Raw genomic sequence first — 24,162 nt, 5'->3', positions numbered from 1 at the left:
TCATCTGCTATTGTAGCATTCCAGTTCACAAAACATGGGGTCATTACACAATAATACACACTTGGAAAACAACCTATCTGTGGAGTGGGCATGGCGAGGGGGCGTGGCCTCGTCTAACACGACGAGGGGGCGTGGCCTCGTCTAACTTTGTTTACGTTGTTTTGCTGAACCTAAACTAAGAATGGACAGCTGGTATAATTCAGTGTGACAAAATGTTTCCAAATATTAATTTGTTGGATAAGATGATGGATGAATGAAAATCATGCCGTGGCCACCAACATATGTTATTACATGCATATTACTAGCATACTACCATTTGTGTACACCAGGACTCCATTCTGTGCCTGGCCAGTAATTAATGATTTGGCCCACATCACCAAAGCTGCCTTGTCATTCAGCAATCACACTACGTAACAGGGATACTTTGGCCGATGTCAGTGAGATGACAGCTAGCCTTTAATAGCCCAGAGAAGATGAGTGTGTGTATGTGCATGCGTTCGTGCCATCCCTGTCCTGTCCCGCGCCTCAATTCTGTTATGACCAGACCGATGGGAGGATTAAAGAGCAACGTGGCTCTGTGTCGTCCCGCCTGTGGACTGATTCTCTGGCCAGGCCCACTGTCACTGTCCTTCCCCCCCTAAGGCTAATCAGCATCTATATATAGAGGGTGTTGATCTCATGTCTTACACCCTCAGCAGTCAGTGCACTACACACCTCTGGATGGCCCCTCCATTCAGTTCATTGGTTTCCTATGGAAATATGGCCTGAGGCTAGGCTTTTTTCTGTCTTCATTGATTTACCTGTTGTTTTATTGGATAATTACAATGGTGTGACCAATGAAAAGAGTATGTGAAGCAAATTGACTATGAGTATGGCATGCATAGCCTGACTAGGGGTGTGTGAATTGTGCAAAAACAACAACAAGACTGAAGGTGAAAGGTGTCTATACATATGACAGTGTCTAATGGGTATAATTGGCTTTGCTGAGGTTTAGTCCGTTCATATTCAGTGTTACTGACTGTGTGTTGTTTGAATGTGGATCACAGGCTCTTGGGTTGTGTCCATCAGTCTGACTTCACCTCCTTTAAGACGCCCCCAATCTCTTCTCCTTTTACATAACCTTAATCACCAGCTACGTGCTGTTTAGGGGTTACGTAATATGTGTTTGTGTGTCTGGACTCAGGTGACAGGACTTGAGGAATTTCGAAGTGTGGAATCATTTGGAGCTATAACCTGTAATCCCCTGTATTTGATTTGTTTATTTGTAAGGGACCATGTACACAATGCCATTGCACCAGCTTTTTATCTGTAGTCCCTGGGCTAATTGTGAGAAGAGAGGGTAATCTTGGGTATCTTAAAGTGATACATCAGGATTTTGTCAATGAAGCCCTTTATCTACTTCCCCAGAGTCGGATGAACTCATGGATACCATTTGGATGTCTCTGTACGCAGTTTAAAGGAAGTTTTTAAACCAGCGTTAGTACAATGACTGGAAGTCTATTATAACTGCTAGCATGCTAGTTCTGCAAACGCAAGTTAGCATTGGCTTGCGGAACTACCTCTAACTTCCTTAATACTGGATGCAGAGACATAAAAAAGGTATCCATGAGTTAATCTGACTCTGGGGAAGTAGATAAACGGGATTCATTTCCTAAATCCTGAAGTATCCCTTTTAGGTATCTTGAGGATAATGTTGAAAAGCCTATTTCCTTATTTGATCATTTGCCTGTGGTTGTATTCATTTATTATTAATTTATTATTATGTTATTGTCTTTTACAATTGTGATATTATCATTAGGCCTGTACTGTGTGCGTGCCTGTGTGTATGTGCATTTAACATGCGTGTGTAATCGAGGGATGAGAGCTTCACAGCCCTGATGATCCTTATTATCATATGACCTCTACCTCATTTCACCTAGAGACAGCCTCTCACCAGTATCTATGTTTGTGTGGATTTATTCTCATGACCTGAGCTCCATATACGGCTAATGACTGGGTTCAAAACACTGCTATGATCGAAGACACACACACAACACTTATTTCACACACACATTTGTGTAAAACTGCTGATCTCATTCCGCCATGTTTCTCTCACAACCCTGCTCAGCTGATTCTATCAGTTTACTGTATAGTACTGTACTGTGTATTGGCTGCTTCCCAGAGCCAGACGTGGGCACATGTCAGAGGCCTGCCCTCTCTCCTATATAGGTCACCTCTCTCAGAGCAGCAGGAAACAAACACACACTGTTCCCCCCCTAACAATGAAAGGTGTATTGTGGCTGGGCTGGTCAGAGCCAGCCGGAGGGAAGTCTGCCAGCATAGCCAGCCACACAGAGAGGATCAGGATTACTACAAGTACAACTGGGCTGCACTGGACTGTGTACCAAATAGCTTTATTTACTGTTAGCTTCTTATTGGAGCCTATTGGAATTCAGAAAAAGGAATAAAATCAGTCTGGGTATAAAGGCCAAGCTTGCTTCAAGCCTTCCTGGTCTGAGGTAAGGCTATACCAGCCTGATGTTGTCCCCACTCATGTGTGTCCACACGGTGCCAAATATTACACCTGTTTGGGTTTCTCCTTCTCTCTTCTGGTTAGACCATAGCCTAGGTCCCCTAGTCTAGGTCAGTATGGTCACAAACAGTTCACACTGTCACAAAAAGTTAATCTAGGCCTGTTTCCCAACACAGACTGAGCCTAGTCTTGGACTAAAAAGTACACTACATGACCAAAGGTATGTGGACACCTGCTCGTTGAACATCTCATTAATGTGGAGTTGGTCCCCCATTTGCTGCGAGAACCGCCTCCACTTTTCTGGGAAGGCTTTCCATTAGATCACTGGTTCTCAATCCTGGTCCTGGGGACCCAAAGGGGTGCACATTTTTTGTTTTTGCCCTAACACTACACAGCTGATTAAAATGATCAACTCATCAAAAGGCTTTGATGATTTGAATCAGGTGTGTAGTGTTAGGGCAAAAACAAAAATGTGCACCCCTTTGGGTCACCAGGACCAGGATTGAGAACCACTGCACTAGATGTTGGAACATTGCCGTGGGGACTTGCTTCCATTCAGCAACAAGAGCATTAGTGAGGTCGGGCACTGATGTTGGTCGCTTAGGCCTGGCTCGCAGTCTGAGTTCCAATTCATCCCAAAGGTGTTAGATGGGCTTGAGGTCAGTGCTCTGTGCAGGCCAGTCAAGTTCTTCCACATCAATCTCTTCAAATAATTTCTTTATGGACCTTGCTTTGTGCACGGGGGCATTGCCATGCTGAAACAGGAAAGGGCCTTCCCCAAACTGTTGCCACAAAATTGGAAGCACAGAATCGAATTGTATGCTGTAGCATTAAGATTTCCCTTAATTGGAACCAAGGGGCCTAGCATGAACCACGAAAAATAGCCCCAGACCATTATTCCTCCTCCACCAAACTGTTGGCACTATGCATTGAGGCAGGTATTGTTCTCCACACAGATTCATCCATTGGACTGCCAGATGGTGAAGCGTGATTCATCACTCCAGAGAACGCATTTCCACTGCTCCAAAGAGTCCAATGGCGGCGAGCTTTTCACCACTCCAGCCGACGCTTGGCATTGTGCATGGTGATCTTAAGCTTGTGTGCAGCTGCTCGGCCATGGAAACCCATTTCATGAAGTTCCCGAAGAAAAAGTTTTTGTACTGACCTTGCTTCCAGAAGCAGTTTGGAATTCGGTAGTGAGTGTTGCAACCAAGGACAGATGATTTTTACGCGCTGCGTGCTTTAAGCACACGGCGGTCCTGTTCTGTGAGCTTGTGTGGCCTACCACTTCGGGGCTGAGCCGTTGTTGCTCCTAGACATTTCCACTTCACAATAACAGCACTTACAGTTGACCGGGGCTGCTCTAGCAGGGCAGAAATTTGACGAAGTGACTTGTTGGAAAGGTGGCATCTTATGACGGTGCCACATTGAAAGTCACTGAGCTCCTCAGTGAGGCCATTCTACTGCCAATGTTTGTCTATGGAGATTGCATGGCTGTTTGCTCGATTTTATACACCTGTCAGCAACGGGTGTGGGTGAAATAGCCAAATCCACTATTTTGAAGGGGTGTCCACATACTTTCATGTGTATATAGTGTACATACAGTCCAGTAGAGAATCTCCATTGGGTGTGGTTTTAGTCTGGTATACTAGCCCGTAAAGTACATGTTCTATTTTTTGATCCTGTGTTCAAGTCCTCCAGAACAGTGATCCTATTTCTATTTTTTATTTTTTTTACCTTTATTTAACTAGGCAAGTCAGTTAAGAACAAATTCTCATTTTCAATGACGGCCTAGGAACAGTGGGGTAACTGCCTTGTTCAGGGGCAGAATGACAGATTTGTACCTTGTCAGCTCAGGGATTTGAACTTGCAACATTTCGGTTACTAGTCCAACGCTCTAACCACTAGTTCCAAAGTGCTGCCTGTTTGGATGATGATGATTATGATAAACCATAACCTTATACCCCTTGTTTCCTTCCTGTCTATCTCCAGGTCTTCCAGAACAGTATTACAGTCTGACGTGGTTCCTGAGCCCCATCCTGGGTCTGATCTTCACACCTCTGATTGGCTCAGCCAGCGATCGCTGCACCCTGAAATGGGGCCGGCGACGCCCTTTCATCCTGGCCCTGTGTGTGGGGGTGTTGTTTGGAGTAGCACTCTTCCTCAACGGGTCACTCATAGGTGAGACTGGGAGTTGGGGGGGTGTAGGTGGGGGGGGGGGGGGGGGGCAGGAGAGAGGAGGCCTGTAGAAAGAGCTGCTGTGTACTCCACCAGGAATTCAATAACCAACATTGTTACTACATTGTTACATTGTCACTATAGGTTAAGGTCAAAAGTTTAACCAATTGATCGTTAAAACATAAATTATTGATCAAATGTATTCAGTTGGGCAGCTTGCCAGTTTAGAGAAGTTAGGTTATTAGATGCAACCATCCTCAGCTGCATTTGCTGTTTTTACCCAATGGGAGTAATTGTGTTGAATTTTTTTTTTTTTGAGAGGAAAGGCCTCACTTTACAGGAGCACTGGCAGTCACCTGCTGGAGCAGAGAACGCTGACGCCATCTGAGACCCCGCTACACAGCCACATCCTCTATTCGGGACATGAATTCACACTAACCCTATAGACTTGTAGTCTGACAACCTCCGGGAGTTGAAAGACATGACAGGCACACACCCACCCACACATACACACCAACTGAGATACAATACCTTCTAAAACCATCTCTAATTAACCGTCAAGTCCTATCTGACGGTTTAAACTCTTGTTGCCTGTGTGTGTGACAGGAAAGTGATTGAGTTCACAGAATAGGCTAATGACCTCCTCTGTTGTTATCCATGATGTCAGCCAGTCAGCCGGCCAGCCAGCCAGCCGGTCAATCAGTCAGTCAGCCAGTCAGTCAATCTTTTAGCCTCATCTAATAAGCAGTCTTCTGAAGTGTGAGTTGTGATATGAAGCATATTGAATTCAAAATGATCTCTGGCTGTGTCTCACTAATGTGGTTCTCCTGAGTTTTGAAACCAGAGTAAAAAGATAGCCTGGTTCTATAACTTCAACTGTGTTCTAATGCAACACACAAACACACAGACACATACACATACACACACAGTTTCACATCCTACATTAACCTACTGGCTACTCATTATTATTATCAGTGGAAGTGATCCTAAGTGCCACTATCTGTGCAGGCGGAAGAAGGAGAAGGGTTCCAGTTTGCTCCGTGCTTGAAAGGCACAGCAGAGGGGAAGATCAATAGATATCCCATAGAGTTGATTTGCTGCCGGCTTCAGGACAGTCAACCAATTAGGACTGAAGAGTCTGGTAGTAATGGAAGGGAGCAGTGCCCTCACTATAGCCCTAACAGAGCGGCTATTTGTGCGTCATCACCCCCAGCTCAGGTCCCAGTGCTGTGGGTCATAGGCTACAGACTCCGGTGTACGCTGACCTGCTGGGCCGAACGGTGTGTGTGAACCCTGTCAGTCTCTGTGACATGGGAAAGGACTAGGAACCAGTTCACAGGGAAACGTTTCCTGTTGTGCCCCCTTTCTTACCTTTCATTGCCTATCTGGAGCCGCTTCCTGTCTCCAGCGCTAGCACGCTGCTCGTCGGCCCGTCAGCCACTCCATTGTCAGGAACAAAGTCTTTGCTTACTACGTACACACTGACTGACTACACACAGGCTCAGACAGTACAGACTTCAGTACTACAAGTCTTTTTTCCCCCAACTTTTACACTTCTCTTCCTCTGGTTGTTGTTAATTGGTTAAATATTTTCTAAAGAGCGTTGTCCCTTTAATGAGAAAGTTGGAATAATGACTTGTTTGTTGTTGTGTCCTGGCAATGGGGAGTTCCTCTGGGCTCAATGTTATGATGGAAGTAGTAAATGGGAGTTTACAACTAAGAGTTTCGATTCCCAGTGAAATAATTCACAGTAGGCCAGATTTGCAATGACACTAATGACACTTACATTACAGGGACAATGTTTTACACCAGTGAAGCACAATGTTTCTGGCTAGTGTTTATTTTTAGAGGATATTTTGAGAAATTAGATTCACGCGTGACACTTGTACTGATAACTCTGCATTGGAGTGAACCAGGGCAGGAGCCTCTTTAAATAGTATACACTGACGAGGTATCATATTGTCGCTGTTGGATGAAAACCTCTTATCTACAAAACAGAAACCTTTTAGGAAATGAAGGGGAAAAAACTGCCATATTTTACCGTTAACGAACATACAATTTTCAAAAGTTCAGAAGCTATTTTGAAAACATTTTCTTGGTTCTAGTCATGAAATGTTGAGAGTATGTTGAGGGGGTTACTGCTTTCAATACATGTAAAAATATGAAAATTGGCAAAAATTGAGTTAGGTTTTCATCACACAGCGACAATCTAGATATTCGCTGTAGCCCTGAGGGTAATCATCCAATCAAACTTATTGTGTTCTTCCTGGCCTCTGAGGTGGAATATACCATATACGGCTACGATTGACCTAGTGTGTGTGTGTGTGTGTGTGTGTGTGTGTGTGTGTGTGTGTGTGTGTGTGTGTGTGTGTGTGTGTGTGTGTGTGTGTGTGTGTTAGAAGGCAGTTGCATGCCATGATTGTAACCTACTATTCGGGTATTGATTCACATGTGAATATCTCGATCCAGCTGTGTTCTCATAGTTGCAGAGCTGCAAAGTAACTAGGATGGATATAGCTTATCAATATGTATACTGGATTGGCAGGATGTGGTCTCTGTGGCAAACTTTCTATCTGTGAATTAGGCCTATGGTTTTCTGAAGGTGTTGTACCAATTAGGATACTAACTCTGTCTCTGGTTGTGTTCCAGGACTTGCCGTCGGTGACGTGCCAAATAACCAGCCCATAGGGATTGTTCTGACGGTGCTCGGTGTAGTAGTGCTGGACTTCAGTGCAGACGCAACGGAGGGTCCCATAAGGGCCTACCTACTAGATGTAGCAGACACTGAAGAACAAGACATGGCCCTCAACATCCACGCCTTCTCCTCTGGTACAGCACACGTCTTAGTAGCACTCACCTTGTATATCAGGATGTTTCCATGCCCATACCTATGTCTGTGAAAGTTTTAAGAAATTGAATATTCTCAAACAGGAAATTCAGCTGAAACAGAGATCCATGCTATGTTGTGTTATTAGAGATGCTAATTGTGTGTTTGTGTATTTTGCATGTGTGTGCCTGGGCCAGGTTGTGGGGGAGCGGTGGGCTACGCGCTAGGAGGTCTGGACTGGACCCACACATTCCTGGGCTCAATCTTCAAGTCCCAGGAGCAGATCCTCTTCTTCTTCGCCGCCATCTTGTTCACTATCTCTGTGGCGCTGCATCTGTTCAGCATCGAAGAGCAGCGGTACAGCCCCCAGCAGGACCGGCTAGACGAGGAGGCCGACGCCGCTTCTTCCACGGCCCACAAGGTCAACTGCTCCCTGGGGAAGCTTCATGGCCACAACACCCCCCACATGGAGCTCATCGGAGAGGACGACATCTACGACCCTTGTGATCGTTACGACCGTTATGAGTTCTACAGGGATGGTGATGGGGAAGAGGATGGGCGCTCATTGCGCGACATGGACATGGACTTCCTGGATGTGGAGATGGTGAGGTCCAAGTCGGACTCAGTGCTGCAAATGGCCGACGCCACACTGGATCACCTGGACCACGACGCTCTGTCCCTGCTTCACATCGAGCCCTCCATCTTCGCTGATCGCCTGTCGTCCTACCATGGCTCTCCACCACGCCGCAGCAGCAGCACAGGCAGCCAGGACCTCCTCAAAACCTCCAAAAAGATCTGCCGGCTGTCCCAGTTCCTGCAGGAGCAGGACCGCGACGGGGAAGAGGCGCTTCTCAACAACCAGCTCAACGAGCAGAAGACGCCAAACGGCCGGGCGCATGCCAACGGCTTGGGCCAGGGCGCCAACGGGCATGCCCACATGGTCATGAAGAACTCGGCCAGCACAAACGCTTCCATGCGGCACCGCCGACACATCTTCTACCGCCAGCCGTCCTGCACTTTCTCCTACTACGGCCGCGTGGGCTCCCACCGCTACCGCTACCGGCGAGCCAACGCCGCGCTACTCATCAAGCCCTCGCGCAGCTTGAACGACATCTACGAGGTGCAGCGGAGACAGAAGAGGAAACAGCAGAACCCCAGAGCGCGCCACCAGTCGGGCAACACCAACTCCAGCGGGGACACAGAGAGTGAGGAGGGGGAGACGGAGACCACGGTCAGGCTGCTGTGGCTGTCCATGCTGAAGATGCCTCCAGAGCTGATGAGGCTCTGTGTTTGTCATCTCCTCACCTGGTTCTCCATCATCGCTGAGGCCGTCTTCTACACTGACTTCATGGGCCAGGTCATCTACCACGGCGACCCCACGGTAAGGCTACTGGGACGCCAAGGACCAATATGCCACGTTATTATATAGCCTGTTGTATTGATGTGGGCAAAGTATTTATTTGGACATAAATGTACATGTCTTTTTTTTATGTCTTCTGCAAATAAAAAACTATTAATCACACAAACTCAATCTCCGGTTGCCAGTTCACTCCCCACCAGATTTTTGTTGCTGACCTGGGATTTGAACCGGATACCCTCTGGTTTCTGGCCCGCCTCTCTCTAACCTCTGGGATACCGGCCCCCCATTCTCTATCCCTAACTAAAGCTGTTGTTTTCCCTCCTCTCTCCAGGCTCCCGCTAACTCCACGGAACTGCAGAACTACCACAAAGGAGTTCAGATGGGCTGCTGGGGGCTGGTCATCTATGCCTTGACCGCTGCCTCCTGCTCAGGTCACTGACCAGTCATTGAGTAGAATAAATGGATGGATGAATGGAAGGATAGACGAATTAACTAAGTGACCAATGACTGAGCACACCAACCTGGTCTCAGAGCATTTCGTTTTATTCTGTATGTAAATCTGAGACACTCCATTTACTATGATATGCTACATTTCGTATGGTAAGCGTTACGAATTTGCAAAATGTACAATATGTTACAAATTTGCAAAAACTACAGTATGTTATGAATTTGAGCTAGGTGGCTAACGTTAGCTAGCTGGTTAACGTTAGCTAGGGTTTAGGGTTAAGGTTAGGGTTAAGTTCAGGAGTTAGGTTGAAGGGTTAAGGTTAGGGGAAGGGTTAGCTAAAACACGGTAAGTAGTTGCAAAGTAGCTAGTTAGTGCAAATGCTAAAGTTGTCCGTGATGAGATTCGAACTCGCAACCTTTGGGTTGCTAGACGTTCGCGTTATACGCCCACCCACGCTACTTTGTTTTTTTCCTCAAGTAACCACCTGTCTTATATAACCATACCAAACGTAACATATCATACCAAGTTGAGTGTCCTGGATTAACTTCTACTATGTTGCGTCTAGTCTGAGACCATGCTGAGCGCACAGGGCCCAGACACAGGCTTTTGCAGGTCTGTGTGCTCTGAGGCAGCCATAAAGTACTTTCTAAACAATGTGCTCAGTCTGCAGCCGATGTGCTATCTGTCGCTCTGTTCGCATGCTGGACGGTTAGACTATGACAGTGAACTGAGATGATCTGTGCAAGTGATATAGTCACTCAATCAGTCAAAAGAAATTGTAGTGCTTTTTATAATTGGACTATTCACAAAGAACTGTACAGCAACCCAGCACCTAAACACCCAGTGTAAGTCACAAGAGGAAATCTGTACTAATTGCTGGTCACTTAATCATGGTGAATGTCGTCTAGTTGACCCACAGTGTGGATAAGACTTACAGGAGTCACCTCTCTTGTAACTAAACCAACTTTTATACGAGGCCATATGAAATCTAGGCGTCTTTGTAGGTTCAGGCCTTGGCCACTGTGCTTCTGATCTGCATTGCTTGCTCTTTGTGGGTTTAGGCTAAGTATCTTTAAAGCACTTTGTGAACACTGCTGATGTAAAAAGGGCTTTATAAACAAAGGGAGGCCAAATAATTTTATAAACTATTATATTGTATTATTTCAGCCTTACTGCAGAAGTACCTGGACAACTTTGACCTGAGCATCAAGGTTATCTACGTCCTGGGTACTCTGGGCTTCTCCATCGGTACGGCCGTCATGGCCATCTTCCCCAACGTCTATGTCTCCATGGTGATGATCAGCAGCATGGGCATCATCTCCATGAGCATCTCCTACTGCCCTTATGCCCTCCTGGGACAATACCATGAGATGAAAGAGGTAAGGATCTATACTAGTTAGTACTCCTGGGACAATACCATGAGATGAAAGAGGTAAGGATCTATACTAGTTAGAACTCCTGGGACAATACCATGAGATGAAAGAGGTAAGGATCTATACTAGTTAGAACTCCTGGGACAATACCATGAGATGAAAGAGGTAAGGATCTATACTAGTTAGTACTCCTGGGACAATACCATGAGATGAAAGAGGTAAGGATCTATACTAGTTAGTACTCCTGGGACAATACCATGAGATGAAAGAGGTAAGGATCTATACTAGTTAGAACTCCTGGGACAAAACCATGAGATGAAAGAGGTAAGGATCTATACTAGTTAGAACTCCTGGGACAATACCATGAGATGAAAGAGGTAAGGATCTATACTAGTTAGTACTCCTGGGACAATACCATGAGATGAAAGAGGTAAGGATCTATACTAGTTAGAACTCCTGGGACAATACCATGAGATGAAAGAGGTAAGGATCTATACTAGTTAGAACTCCTGGGACAATACCATGAGATGAGAGGTAAGGATCTATACTAGTTAGAACTCCTGGGACAATACCATGAGATGAAAGAGGTAAGGATCTATACTAGTTAGTACTCCTGGGACAATACCATGAGATGAAAGAGGTAAGGATCTATACTAGTTAGTACTCCTGGGACAATACCATGAGATGAAAGAGGTAAGGATCTATACTAGTTAGTACTCCTGGGACAATACCATGAGATGAAAGAGGTAAGGATCTATACTAGTTAGAACTCCTGGGACAATACCATGAGATGAAAGAGGTAAGGATCTATACTAGTTAGAACTCCTGGGACAATACCATGAGATGAAAGAGGTAAGGATCTATACTAGTTAGAACTCCTGGGACAATACCATGAGATGAAAGAGGTAAGGATCTATACTAGTTAGAACTCCTGGGACAATACCATGAGATGAAAGAGGTAAGGATCTATACTAGTTACACACTGATATAACAGTTAATTAGTACACACTGATATAACAGGTTAATTAGTACACACTGATATAACAGGTTAGTTAATATACACTGATATAACAGGTTAGTTAGTTACTTAGTTGCACACTGATATAACAGTTTAATTAGTTACACACTGATATAACAGGTTAATTAGTTACACACTGATATAACAGGTCAATTAGTTACACACTGATATAACAGGTCAATTAGTTACACACTGATATAACAGGTTAGTTAGTATACACTGATATAACAGGTTAGTTAGTTACTTAGTTGCACACTGATATAACAGGTTAATTAGTTACACACTGATATAACAGGTCAATTAGTTACACACTGATATAACAGGTCAATTAGTTACACACTGATATAACAGGTTAGTTAGTATACACTGATATAACAGGTTAGTTAGTTACTTAGTTGCACACTGATATAACAGGTCAATTAGTTACACACTGATATAACAGGTTAATTAGTTACACACTGATATAACAGGTCAATTAGTTACACACTGATATAACAGGTTAGTTAGTATACACTGATATAACAGGTTAGTTAGTTACTTAGTTGCACACTGATATAACAGGTCAATTAGTTACACACTGATATAACAGGTTAGTTAATATACACTGATATAACAGGTTAGTTAGTTACTTAGTTGCACACTGATATAACAGGTTAATTAGTTACACACTGATATAACAGGTTAATTAGTTACACACTGATATAACAGGTCAATTAGTTATACACTGATATAACAGGTTAGTTAGTATACACTGATATAACAGGTTAGTTAGTTACTTAGTTGCACACTGATATAACAGGTTAATTAGTTACACACTGATATAACAGGTTAATTGGTTACACACTGATATAACAGGTTAGTTAATTACACACTGATATAACAGGTTAGTTAGTTACTTAGTTGCACACTGATATAACAGTTTAATTAGTTACACACTGATATAACAGGTCAATTAGTTACACACTGATATAACAGGTTAGTTAGTATACACTGATATAACAGGTTAGTTAGTTGCACACTGATATAACAGGTTAGTTAGTTGCACACTGATATAACAGGATAATTAGTTACACACTGATATAACAGGTTAATTAGTTACACACTGATATAACAGGTTAGTTAACTACACACTGATATAACAGGTTAGTTATTTGCACATTGATATAACAGGTTAGTTATTTGCACATTGATATAACAGGTTAGTTTGTTAGTTACACACTGATAACAGGTTAGTTGGTTAGTTACACACTGATATAACTGGTTAGTTAGTAACACACTGAGATAACAGGTTAGTTAGTTACACACAGTGTGTTACTTGTGAAGACATGATATTTATTAAAGTAAAGACGGAAAACACGAAAACGAAATACACTTGACTAATTAACAAAATAACAAACGGAGTAGACAGACCTGGACATACGAACTTACAATAAAACACGAGAACGCACGAACAGGGAAAATAGCCTACACATAAATGACGATGAACAAACAAACCGAACAGTCCCGTATGGTGCGACAAACACTGACACAGGAGACAACCACCCACAACGAACACTGTGAAACAACCTACCTAAATATGACTCTTAATTAGAGGAACGCCAAACACCTGCCTCTAATTAAGAGCCATACCAGGCAACCCATAAACCAACATAGAAACAGAAAACATAGAATGCCCACCCAAACTCACGTCCTGACCAACTAACACATACAACAAACTAACAGAAATAGGTCAGGAACGTGACAAGTTAGTTAGTAACACACTGATATAACAGGTTAGTAACACACTGATATAACAGGTTAGTTAGTTAGTAACACACAGATATAATATGTTAGCTAGTAACACACTGATATAACAGGTTAGTTAATTAGTTAGTTAGTTAGTAACACACAGATATAATATGTTAGCTAGTAACACACTGATAGAACAGGTTAGTTAATTAGTTAGTTAGCTAGTAACACACTGATATAACAGGTTAGTTAGTAACACACTGATATAACAGTTGAGTTAATTAGTTAGCTAGTAACACACTGATATAACAGGTTAGTTAGTAACACACGGATATAATATGTTAGCTAGTAACACACTGATATAATAGGTTAGTTAGTTAGTAACACACGGATATAATATGTTAGCTAGTAACACACTGATATAACAGATTAGTTAGTTAGTTAGTAACACACTGATGTAACAGATTAGTTAGTTAGTTAGTAACACACTGATGTAACAGGTTAGTTAATTAGTTAGTTAGTTAGTTAGTAACACACTGATATAACAGGTTAGTTAGTAACACACTGATATAACAGGTTAGTTAATTAGTTAGTTAGTAACACACTGATATAACAGGTTAGTTAGTAACACACTGATATAACAGGTTAGTTAGTTAGTTAGTAACACACTGATATAACAGGTTAGTTAATTAGTTAGTTAGCTAGTAACACACTGATATAACAGGTTAGTTAGTAACACACTGATATAACAGGTTAGTTAGTTAGTTAGTAACACACTGATATAACAGGTTAGTTAATTAGTTAGTTAGCTAGTAACACACTGATATAACAGGTTAGTTAGTAACACACTGATATAACAGGTTAGTTAATTAGTTAGTTAGTTAGTAACACACTGATTAAACAGGTTAGTTAGTAACACACTGATATAACAGGTGAGTTAGTTCGTTAGTTACACACTGATATAACAGGTTAGTTAGTAGACTGGATCAATTATATAACAGATGATGTTCAGAAGAAATGCTATTCACTTTTCACACAGTGTGAATTAAAATCAGGTTAATCAAATCATTGGCAGCAATCCATACAACAATTGGCGTCAAGATTTTTTTAAACCACATGTTCCAAGATGTTGTTTAGTATACATACGTAGTTGATGTCTCATTAGATACACTTTAAATCACATACACTAGACATTAGAGGTAACATCTGCTGAAGGACGTTATTGCAGGCCCATATCCAAGAGGACAGATTTGAAGATGCCAACAGACAGTGGTAATTCTTAATCTGCTGACTGTTATGATAACCTCCAGGCTGTATGCTGTGGTGTCAAGCCATAAAAAGATCCAGAAACGTAAACCTTTATGTCACTATGCCAAGACTAATAGAGCATTTCAAGGCCAGATTCCATCAGAACATGCCAGAACAGGTTATACAGGTTAATATCATAGCTCCATTATATACAAATCTCTAAAGAATGTTTTATAATTTATTTAACCATTTACAAGTCAGTCAGTTAAAAAAACCTTGTATTTTACAATGACAACTTGGCAATTATTTGATACCATGTCTCTTCCCTCCTTTCCCCCTCTCCCAGTACATCCACCACAGCCCAGGGAACTCCAAGCGTGGCTTCGGCATCGACTGTGCCATCCTGTCATGCCAGGTGTACATCTCCCAGATCCTGGTGGCATCGGCGCTGGGCGCTGCAGTGGACGCCACGGGTAGTGTGCGGGTCATCCCTATGGTGGCGTCCGGTGGCTCCTTCCTGGGTTTCCTCACCGCCTGGTTCCTGGTCATCTACCCGAGCCATGGCGATGCGGAGGCCAAGGGTGAGCAGAAAGCTTTAACAGGGCCCTCCTCTGAAAGCAGCGGCACAGAGAAACCCAGTGTTCTAAAACTGACCAAGAAAGGCGCCGCCACCACTACGTGTAAAGTGGAGTGCGAATCCACTCTGTGATGGGGGGTTACTGTTACCATAGCAATGCAAACGACATCAACAAACGATGAAAATAAAAACTGACATTCCCTTTTCCGCCACCCAAGACTGTGCTGCATGGCATGGGCTTGACCGACCTGCTCTTTCTCTGAGACACATGGGCCAGGATGTTTTAAGGTTTAATTTGTACTTTTTTCATTTAATATGGGGCCTCTCTCGTGTCGCGGTCTCAGGACTGTGGTGTGGCGAGGAGAGGACAATCATCTCTCCCTCTCAGGGCCTCCAGTAGCCGCCATCAAGGCGGTCCGACTGGATAGGACAGATCAGGGGACAATGGATACACACGCGACCGACCGTCGTTCACACGCTGAACTGGGATCTCTTGAAAAGACATGCACTTCACTCTTGCACTTCCAATCATGGGTCAAGACAAAAATAGTTTAAGAGATATTTTATTCTTCTAATAAGTGAATCATTTGAAAATACTGAAAATTGCTCTTCCTTTTGATTGAACATTTTATTTAGTTTATTTTACTCTATATATTTTTGACATGATATTGCAGAAGGACATTGTAATCACCAAATGTGGCCAGGCCCGGTATCATTTACAGGGTTGATGTTTTACTTTTTGGACTTTAAAGGTTTTTAGTGGCTTTAAGAGGAAACGGCACAGGTATAAGGAGGTGATTTCTTGGTTAGGAGAGCATCTCCAAAGTGAGGAGCGAAAGAAGGCATTGTTTGGTAAATAGTTCTCTTATTTATTTTATTTTAGCACATACTAAGTTGTCATAAGACCAGTTACACTATATCTACACGTAGATATCTTTATCCTCTCTAGTAATTTATACTAAGGATCCTATTTTCCACCTTTCAGTATAAATCCTTCAGAGATCACGTCCTCAAGGGCATTACCATTGACGGAGAACAGAAACACTTTAAGAGAAAGAATCTCAGTGCTGCGTTGGAGTTACGAAGGAGTGCATACCAAACGAAGGAGAGAAGCTGAGGAGCGCTGTAAGGAGCTTGGAAGCTTTTCTGTCTCAGTGACAAGAAACAGATTTCGGGCTTAATTTCCTTTACTACTACTTATTTTTCTTTCTCTTGTTTCAAATGCAATGTTAATGGATTGTGTCACTCGCTGCACAATTTCAGCTGTTGTCCTTTTTTTGAGGATGATACTAAAACTAGCTAGATGTTTGTCAAATGTGGGAGTGAGGTTAGATGGAGGGTTGGGGGAGGAGCCCCTAGGCAGAACTTAAACTGTGCAGGAATTGAAGTTGGTTCTTTTCCTACTACATAGGTCTTCTATTTTCAGTTTCTAACTGAATGAAAACGAAGTAATGGGTCTTAAAAGAAGCGTAATATCCTCTCACTTTTGTAGTCTGTTTACATTTTAGAAACCTGGTTGCTGCATGGTTTGGGCCATGTGGCGAGTTGTGCTGTGCTCTGAAGCAGCCCTAGCTAAATGCAAACCCGCCAGCCATGTTGGCTCTGCATGGCCTACATACAGTGTATTGGGAAAGTATTCAGACCCCTTCCGTTTTTCCACATTTTGTTACGCCTTATTCTAAAATGGATTAAATTGATTTTTTTCCGTCTCAATCTACACAAAATACCCCATAAAGACAAAGCCGAAAACAGGTTTAGACATTTTTGAAAATGTATTAAAAATAAAAAACAGAAATACCTTATTTACATAAGTATTCAGACCCTTTGCTATGAAACTAGAAATTGAGCTCCGGTGCATCCTGTTTCCATTGACAATCCTTGAGATGTTTTTACAACTTGATTGGAGTCCACGTGTGGTAAATTCAATTGATTAGACATAATTTGGAAAGACACACACTTGTCTATATAAGGTCCTACAGTTGACAGTGCATGTCAGAGCAAAAACCAAGCCATGAGGTTGAACAAATTGTCCGTAGAGCTCCGAGATAGGATTGTGTCGAGGCACAGATCTGGGGAAGGTTACCAAAATATGTCTGCAGCATTGAATGTCCCCAAGAACACAGTGGCCTCCATCATTCTTAAAATGGAAGAAGTCTGTAACCACCAAGACTCTTCCCAGAGCTGGCCGCCCAGCCAAACTGAGCATTTGGGGGAGAAGGGCAGTGACCCGATGGTGAGAAGGGCAGTGACCCGATGGAGTTCCTCTGCGGAGATGGGAGAAACTTCCAGAAGGACAACCATCTCTGCAGCACTCCACCAATCAGGCCTTTATGGTAGAGTGGCCAGATGGAAGCCACTCCTCAGTAAAAGGCACATGACAGCCTGCTTGGAGTTTGCTAAAAGGCACTTAAAGGATACTCAGGCCATGAGAAACAAGATTATCTGGTCTGATGAAACCAAGATTGACTTCTTTGGCCTGAATGCCAAATCTCACGCCTGGTGGAAGCCTTGCACCATCCCTACAGTGAAGAATTATGGTTGCAGCATTATGCTGTGGGGATGTTTTTTAGAGGCAGAGACTGCGAGACTAGTCAGGATAGAGGGAAAGATGAACGGAGCAAAGTATAGCGAGATCCTTGTTGAAAATCTTCACCAGAGCACTCAGGACCTCAGACTGGGGCGAAGGTTCCCCTTCCAACAGGACAACAACCCTAAGCACACAGCCAAGACAATGCAGGAGTGGCTTCAGGACAAGTCTCTGAATGTCCTTAAGTGGCCCAGCCAGAGCCCGGACTTGAACCCGGTTGAACATCTCCGGAGAGTCCTGAAAATAGCTGTGCAGCGACGCTCCCAATCCAACCTGACAGAGCTTGAGAGGATCTGTAGAGAAGAATGGGAGAAACTCCCCAAATACAGGTGTGCCAAGCTTGTAGCGTCATACCCAAGAAGACTTGAGGCTGTAATCGCTATCAAAGGTGCTTCAACAAAGTACTGAGTAAAAGTTCTGAATACTTATGTAAACGTGATATTTCCATGTTGTTTTTTTTAATACATCTGCAAAAATGTATAAAAACCAGTTTTTGCTTTGTCATTGTTGGGTATTGTGTGTAGATTGAGTGTAACAACAAAATGTAGAAAAAGTCAAGTGGTCAGAATACTTTCCAAATGCATTGTATACCCTGAGCTGGAATGGGGGCTCAGTTTAATTCTTGTATAGAAGACATGGTAGGCTGAGGGTGGAAGCAAGTGGAGGAAGTAGAGCTCCACTGTAAAACTCAATGGGGCTAAATGTCCAGCTGGTGTGTCTGTTGCGTTGAGCGTCTATGCTGGTTATGGCTTTACAGGCACATGTGTCTCTGCTGTGACAGGTCCCAGGAGGTTTAACCAGAGCCTTCTTAGGGCTCTCTAGAGCTGGGACTACCCAAAAACTATCCAGGTTGGCTGTGTTTCTACAGGAATACTTACCGTATACGAGATATGGCTTCCTTCTACTACGTGTTTATTATATTAAACAGTTAGAGTACATCGCTGTCGTCTCTTGTTTGGGATACATGTTAATCCATAGAGGTAGATTTGTGCAAGTGTAATTTAACCTTTATTAATAAGTGTAAAACTGAAAAACAATAAGCTGAAATCTTTTCAGTGTCGAGGAGATTTATACCAAACTTGAAGTGAAAACAAAGAGAGCATCAAGTTTTGACATCTGTCAATCGTTGCAATAATGTTTTCTGCCTCAGTAAGCAAGGGTGGAAGTGTTAAGACTGGAGTCAGGTGAACTTTTAGACTGCCTGGGTGGATGTAGCATATGTGTATCATAGTTATATGAAAAAGAAAAACAACAACCATGTACTCGTAGCTAAAGAAGCATAGTATTGGTTTGGTTTTTAAGAGAACCACACCTTGTTGAATACTTGAAGTGCAACTTGAGTGTTTCTAAGATGCAAGGAAGTGTATGAAAGTTTTCCTGAACCTCTTGCCGTTGACTCTGGAATGTTAAGATAGTGGCCTACGTTGAATGGCCTGCTGGGAGTTGGAGTTTCCTTGATTCCATCAGGTGACAATGAAAAAGTCATGAATGTAAAATCTTTGTTGTTTTGTGATGGGTAGAGGGTCCGACATTGCACAGAACTTGCACATACAAAGTTTGAAGAAAAAAATGAATAATCTTGCAAAAGAAAAAAAATCGAAACTGTGGATATTTATTTTTAGATATTTTCTCGTTATATGGACACTTTCACTTTATTTAAAGATATACAAATACAGAGAGAGATATTTACAGTTGTAACAAATGCAAGAGAGGCATGTTACAGTAATCAGAGGACTGGAATGTGTTTGAAACACATGAGTATGTGCGAATGAGTGTGTGTGTGTGTGTGTGTGCGTGTTAGATTTCAATTTCACCTCAGTTTTTCCTGTTCCTACGTCTCCACAATCATCTGGTTTACAATTCACTTTACTTTCAAAGCTTGAGGTCGTGCTGCATTACCAACATTTAATTGTACATATTTTTACACAGAAATATCTTTGAATAAGTATAGGCCTAGTTCTTAAGATCAATTTCCCTGTTGTTGCTTTTGATTGGAAAATGCTATTATTCATCTCTCATTATGTTAAAGATACCTTTTATAAGATCATCTGATTTTAGGACAATGGGAGTTGCATATATTTTTTTCTGTTAATGAAATTAATCATGGATGTTGCTTAAAGATTTAAACATGGGGAAAACAGAGTATTTGCAGTGTACTATATACCTTGTCATGAAAGTTGTAAATATTATATTAGTTTATTTTGCTGCTATAAAAAAGCTGATTATTTGTATTAGTTTTTTTTTAAGTACTGTATATACGTTGTGTAAATATGCTTGAGCCTTCATATGTAGAAGTATGGAAGAACACTGTATTGAATGCACCTTTAAAAAAACTCTTAATAACCAAAGAGCTTCTGTCTCTTTATTATTAAACTATACTTTCATACATGGCATTTTGAAGACTAAGTATTTGATATGTATCTACACATATACTGGTAAACTGCATCACCAGCATCTCTGAAAAACTGTACAAGCGTAATGTTAAGGTTAGAGGGTGGATTGTTTTTAGGTCAACATGAGTAAGTCCAACGTACTGTAAGACCTTGGGTTGTCCGAAGGTCTTGTAGATGAAGAAGCGGACACAACAGCTATCGGTGCATTAGACGGACAAATGAAGCGACTCAACATCATTTATCAGGGGATATCAAATGAATACAAAATGGGAGAGGGAATAGTGACACCTCCACACCATATTCCAGTCCCACAATACTAAAGTCTTAGTCACTTAAGGGCCCATCACTGAGGTCAAACGACAGGTCATCCCCACTGATAGATAGGCAAAGTGAGCTAACCACAGCTTCCTCTTTCAATTAAAGCCACGCTCTGTAGGAGCATGTTTGCTTATGATAAGGTGAAACAGTTGTTGTCATAGGCTACATTAGTTGTATATAATGTCTAATATGCCATGGCTGTCAGTCAATCAGCATTCAGATCTTGAACCACCCGATTTATAATACTTCTTAAACCAATGGGTATATTTGCGAAACATTTTTTACTGTAAATCTACCAGACTGCAATACTATGACTTGGACATAAAATCATATCTACCATACATAATGTACACGACACCTTGAGGACAAAAATGTCCACTTGTCTGTGAATGTTGTCAACAGTCCCTTATACAAGGCTGCCACCTTGTGGTGTTGTACTGTTACATTTCTCACCACTGGATACTATTCTGTATTTAATTTGTTTTTCTTGCTGCTGGATGGTCGCGTTTAACGGCATAGCAACCAGCAGTCCTATACATTCTTATTATAGTCATCTTAATTGAAACATGTGATTAGTTGTAGCCTACAATAGAACTCTCAATTGAAACGCAATACATTTTTAACACGTTTGATTTCAATTAGTTGTCTGTGTCAGCATACATAGGCTATTACTCCTGAATCAAATTTAAATCTCTGTATGCTATTAGCCGCCTTTTCAATTCAATTCAAGGGGCTTTATTGGCATGGGAAACGTGTTAACATTGCCAAAGCAAGTGAGGTAGATAATATACAAAAGTGAAATAAACAATAAAAATTAACAGTAAACATTACACATACAGAAGTTTCAAAACAATAAAGACATTACAAATGTCATATTATATATATATGCAGTGTTGTAACAATGTACAAATGGTTAAAGTACACAAGGGAAAATAAATGAGCATAAATATGGGTTGTATTTACATTGGTGTTTGTTCTTCACTGGTTGCCCTTTTCTTGTGGCAACAGGTCACACATCTTGCTGCTGTGATGGCACACTGTGGAATTTCACCCAGTAAATATGGGAGTTTATCAAAATTGGATTTGTATTCGAATTCTTTGTAGGTCTGTGTAATCTGAGGGAAATATGTCTCTCTAATATGGTCATACATTGGGCAGGAGGTTAGGAAGTGCAGCTCAGTTTCCACCTCATTTTGTGGGCAGTGGGCACATAGTCTGTCTTCTCTTGAGAGCCATGTCTGCCTACGGCGGCCTTTCTCAATAGCAAGGCTATGCTCACTGAGTCTGTACATAGTCAAAGCTTGAGCCTTCATATGTAGAAGTATGGAAGAACACTGTATTGAATGCACCTTTAAAAAAAACTCTTAACCAAAGAGCTTCTGTCTCTTTATTATTAAACTATACTTTCATACATGGCATTTTGAAGACTAAGTATTAGATATGTATCTACACATATACTGCTAAACTGCATCACCAGGAAGTTGTATGGAGCCAGCAACAGATAGTGGTCATACAAAAGCAGCCGTTTACATTCCTCAATTTGATATGGAGATATGTCGAAGACTAACAGATGAACTCTCAGTATACTCTGTTGAACTGTTGCCAATAGTAGCTGCCCGTGTAGTAGTGTGATTCTGTTTGGTTCTTTATTAATTTAGTCTGTGAACTGTGTAATAAATACCATTTTAAATAACACAAGCATATTGCTATTACATTGTTATAACTAACTTCTTTCTAAAACAGGGTTTCTCACATACTCATAAGCAGAAACTGAGACCCACACACACCCAGAGACAGATGGCTGACACAGACCATTCATAAACACTGATAAGGCAGGAAAGGCCTTGATTAAGAGTGCTTGGGTCTGCATTTCACAAGATAATGAGACACACACATAACCAAGGACAGAGGGCTGACATAAACCTTTCATAAACACTGATTAAATAGGAACATCTGCGCACACACCTAATCTCCTGTTTTAGCTGAACATTTGGTAACAAAGAACTTTTGCTGTAAGACTCAGAAGGATGACGCCCAGCTCATCAGGACCAATCTGAGAAGACAACAACCTCATCAGGACCAACCAGAAAACCAGATCTACCAGACTCAACCTACTTTCTGTCCTGTATAAAATGTCTATGTATTTCTGTTATCTGGGCTCTGTCTGCAGGTTCCTTACGAGCTGAATGAACCAGTCCAAGCATGCTTGTATCAGATATCTTTACCTCTGAATAAAACTGCTTTTTATTATACGAATATCCACCCTGTCCAGAGTCTCTACTTCGTCTCAGTTCTCCAGTAAACTTGTGACATCAACAACTGTGATTAATCCAATACAGTAGGTGGCGGCATGCAGTTGTAACGTTTTTTTGCGGACTGCCAAATTATCGAAGAAGAACCAGCACCAGCAAGCGGTGGTACATTTGCGCCACTTGAGCTAGTGATGGGAAGTTCGGGTCTTTTCGACTTGTTCACTAAAAATAACGAATCTTTCGACTAATTTTGTTAATTTGAGTCAGTAATGCCCAGAGCACACATGGCCACCTACCGTCGAACAAGAAACTGAAAACTCGAAAGACTCATGAGCATATTGGAGCTGTCATTTGTGACTAAGACTTGTAAACTTGTGCTTTAAACAATGTACATTGGTTGATTGCTAGGCATACAAATAAGATTTTGTCTTGCTACATTTGAAACGAGGTATAGTTATGGCGGCTACCGGACTAGATTGTGAACGACTTAATGGCATGCATTGCTTGACAGCGGTGAGGGTGATAAGTAGCTGTCGACTCGCCCTAAATTCTTCCGTTGCTCTGTCGTTTGCTACACACTTCCATAGATGAAGAGGAAAATCTGTCTCCCTCCAGCAGGTGGCGTTTTTTCCCCCACCAAGCATGGAGTTCAATGAGTGTCGAATTTGATCAACAAAAATAAATGACTTATTTGCTAGTTGAGGTTTGTTTGGTGGAATGTACGTTTCGTGATGCTTAAGTTGTTAAGAGTGTACTGATATAAATAGGACATGTATCTTGTCATAAATGCATAATTCAATTTAAGGGGCTTTGTTGGCATGAAAAACACATGTTTACATTGACAAAGCAAGTGACATAGACAATAAACAAAAGTGAAATAAACAATAAAAATGTAACAGTAAACATTACACTTACAAAAGTTCCAAAACAATAGACATTTCAAATGGCATATTATGTCAATCTATATAGTGTTGTAACAATGTGCAAATAGTTAAAGTACAAAAGAGAAAATAAATAAACATAAATGTAGGTTGTATTTATAATGGTGTTTGTTCTTCACTGGTTGTCCTTTTCTTGTGGCAACAGGTCACAAATCTTGCTGCTGTGATTGCACACTGAGGTATTTCACCCAATAGATATGGGAGTTTATCAAATTTGTATTTGTTTTCAAATTCTTTGTGGGTCTGTGTAATCTGAGGGAAATATGTCTCTCTAATATGGTCATACATTTGGCAGGAGGTTAGGAAGTGCAGTTCAGTTTCCACCTTTCTCAATAGCAAGGCTATGCTCACTGAGTCTGTACATAGTCAAAGTTTTCCTTAAGTTTGGGTCAGTCACAGTGG

General features: G+C 41.8%; 1 protein-coding gene across 2 annotated transcripts in view; it reads left to right on the top strand.

Annotated features, from left to right (window-relative positions):
- The window catches only part of LOC129830981 (solute carrier family 45 member 4-like), a 90,218-nt gene extending 70,014 nt beyond the window's left edge, over positions 1-20,204 (top strand). Inside the window, exons 4-9 of one of the 2 annotated variants that reach the window (XR_008755662.1) lie at positions 4,505-4,693; positions 7,340-7,519; positions 7,715-8,898; positions 9,209-9,308; positions 10,493-11,656; positions 15,039-15,127. Coding sequence is in view for 1 of the 2 variants with exons in the window: in XM_055893909.1 (XP_055749884.1) it covers positions 4,505-4,693; positions 7,340-7,519; positions 7,715-8,898; positions 9,209-9,308; positions 10,493-10,704; positions 15,039-15,401 (2,228 nt within the window). In the remaining variant the exon portion in view is untranslated. Of the gene's footprint in view, positions 1-4,504; positions 4,694-7,339; positions 7,520-7,714; positions 8,899-9,208; positions 9,309-10,492; positions 11,657-15,038 lie in introns of both variants that reach the window. The other variant, XM_055893909.1, reaches the window with a different exon arrangement.
- The last annotated feature ends 3,958 nt before the right edge of the window (positions 20,205-24,162 follow it).

This window comes from Salvelinus fontinalis, chromosome 32 (assembly GCF_029448725.1).
Source record: "Salvelinus fontinalis isolate EN_2023a chromosome 32, ASM2944872v1, whole genome shotgun sequence".
In the NCBI taxonomy this organism is placed as follows: domain Eukaryota; kingdom Metazoa; phylum Chordata; class Actinopteri; order Salmoniformes; family Salmonidae; genus Salvelinus; species Salvelinus fontinalis.
This window is presented reverse-complemented; position numbering and strand designations above follow the sequence as displayed.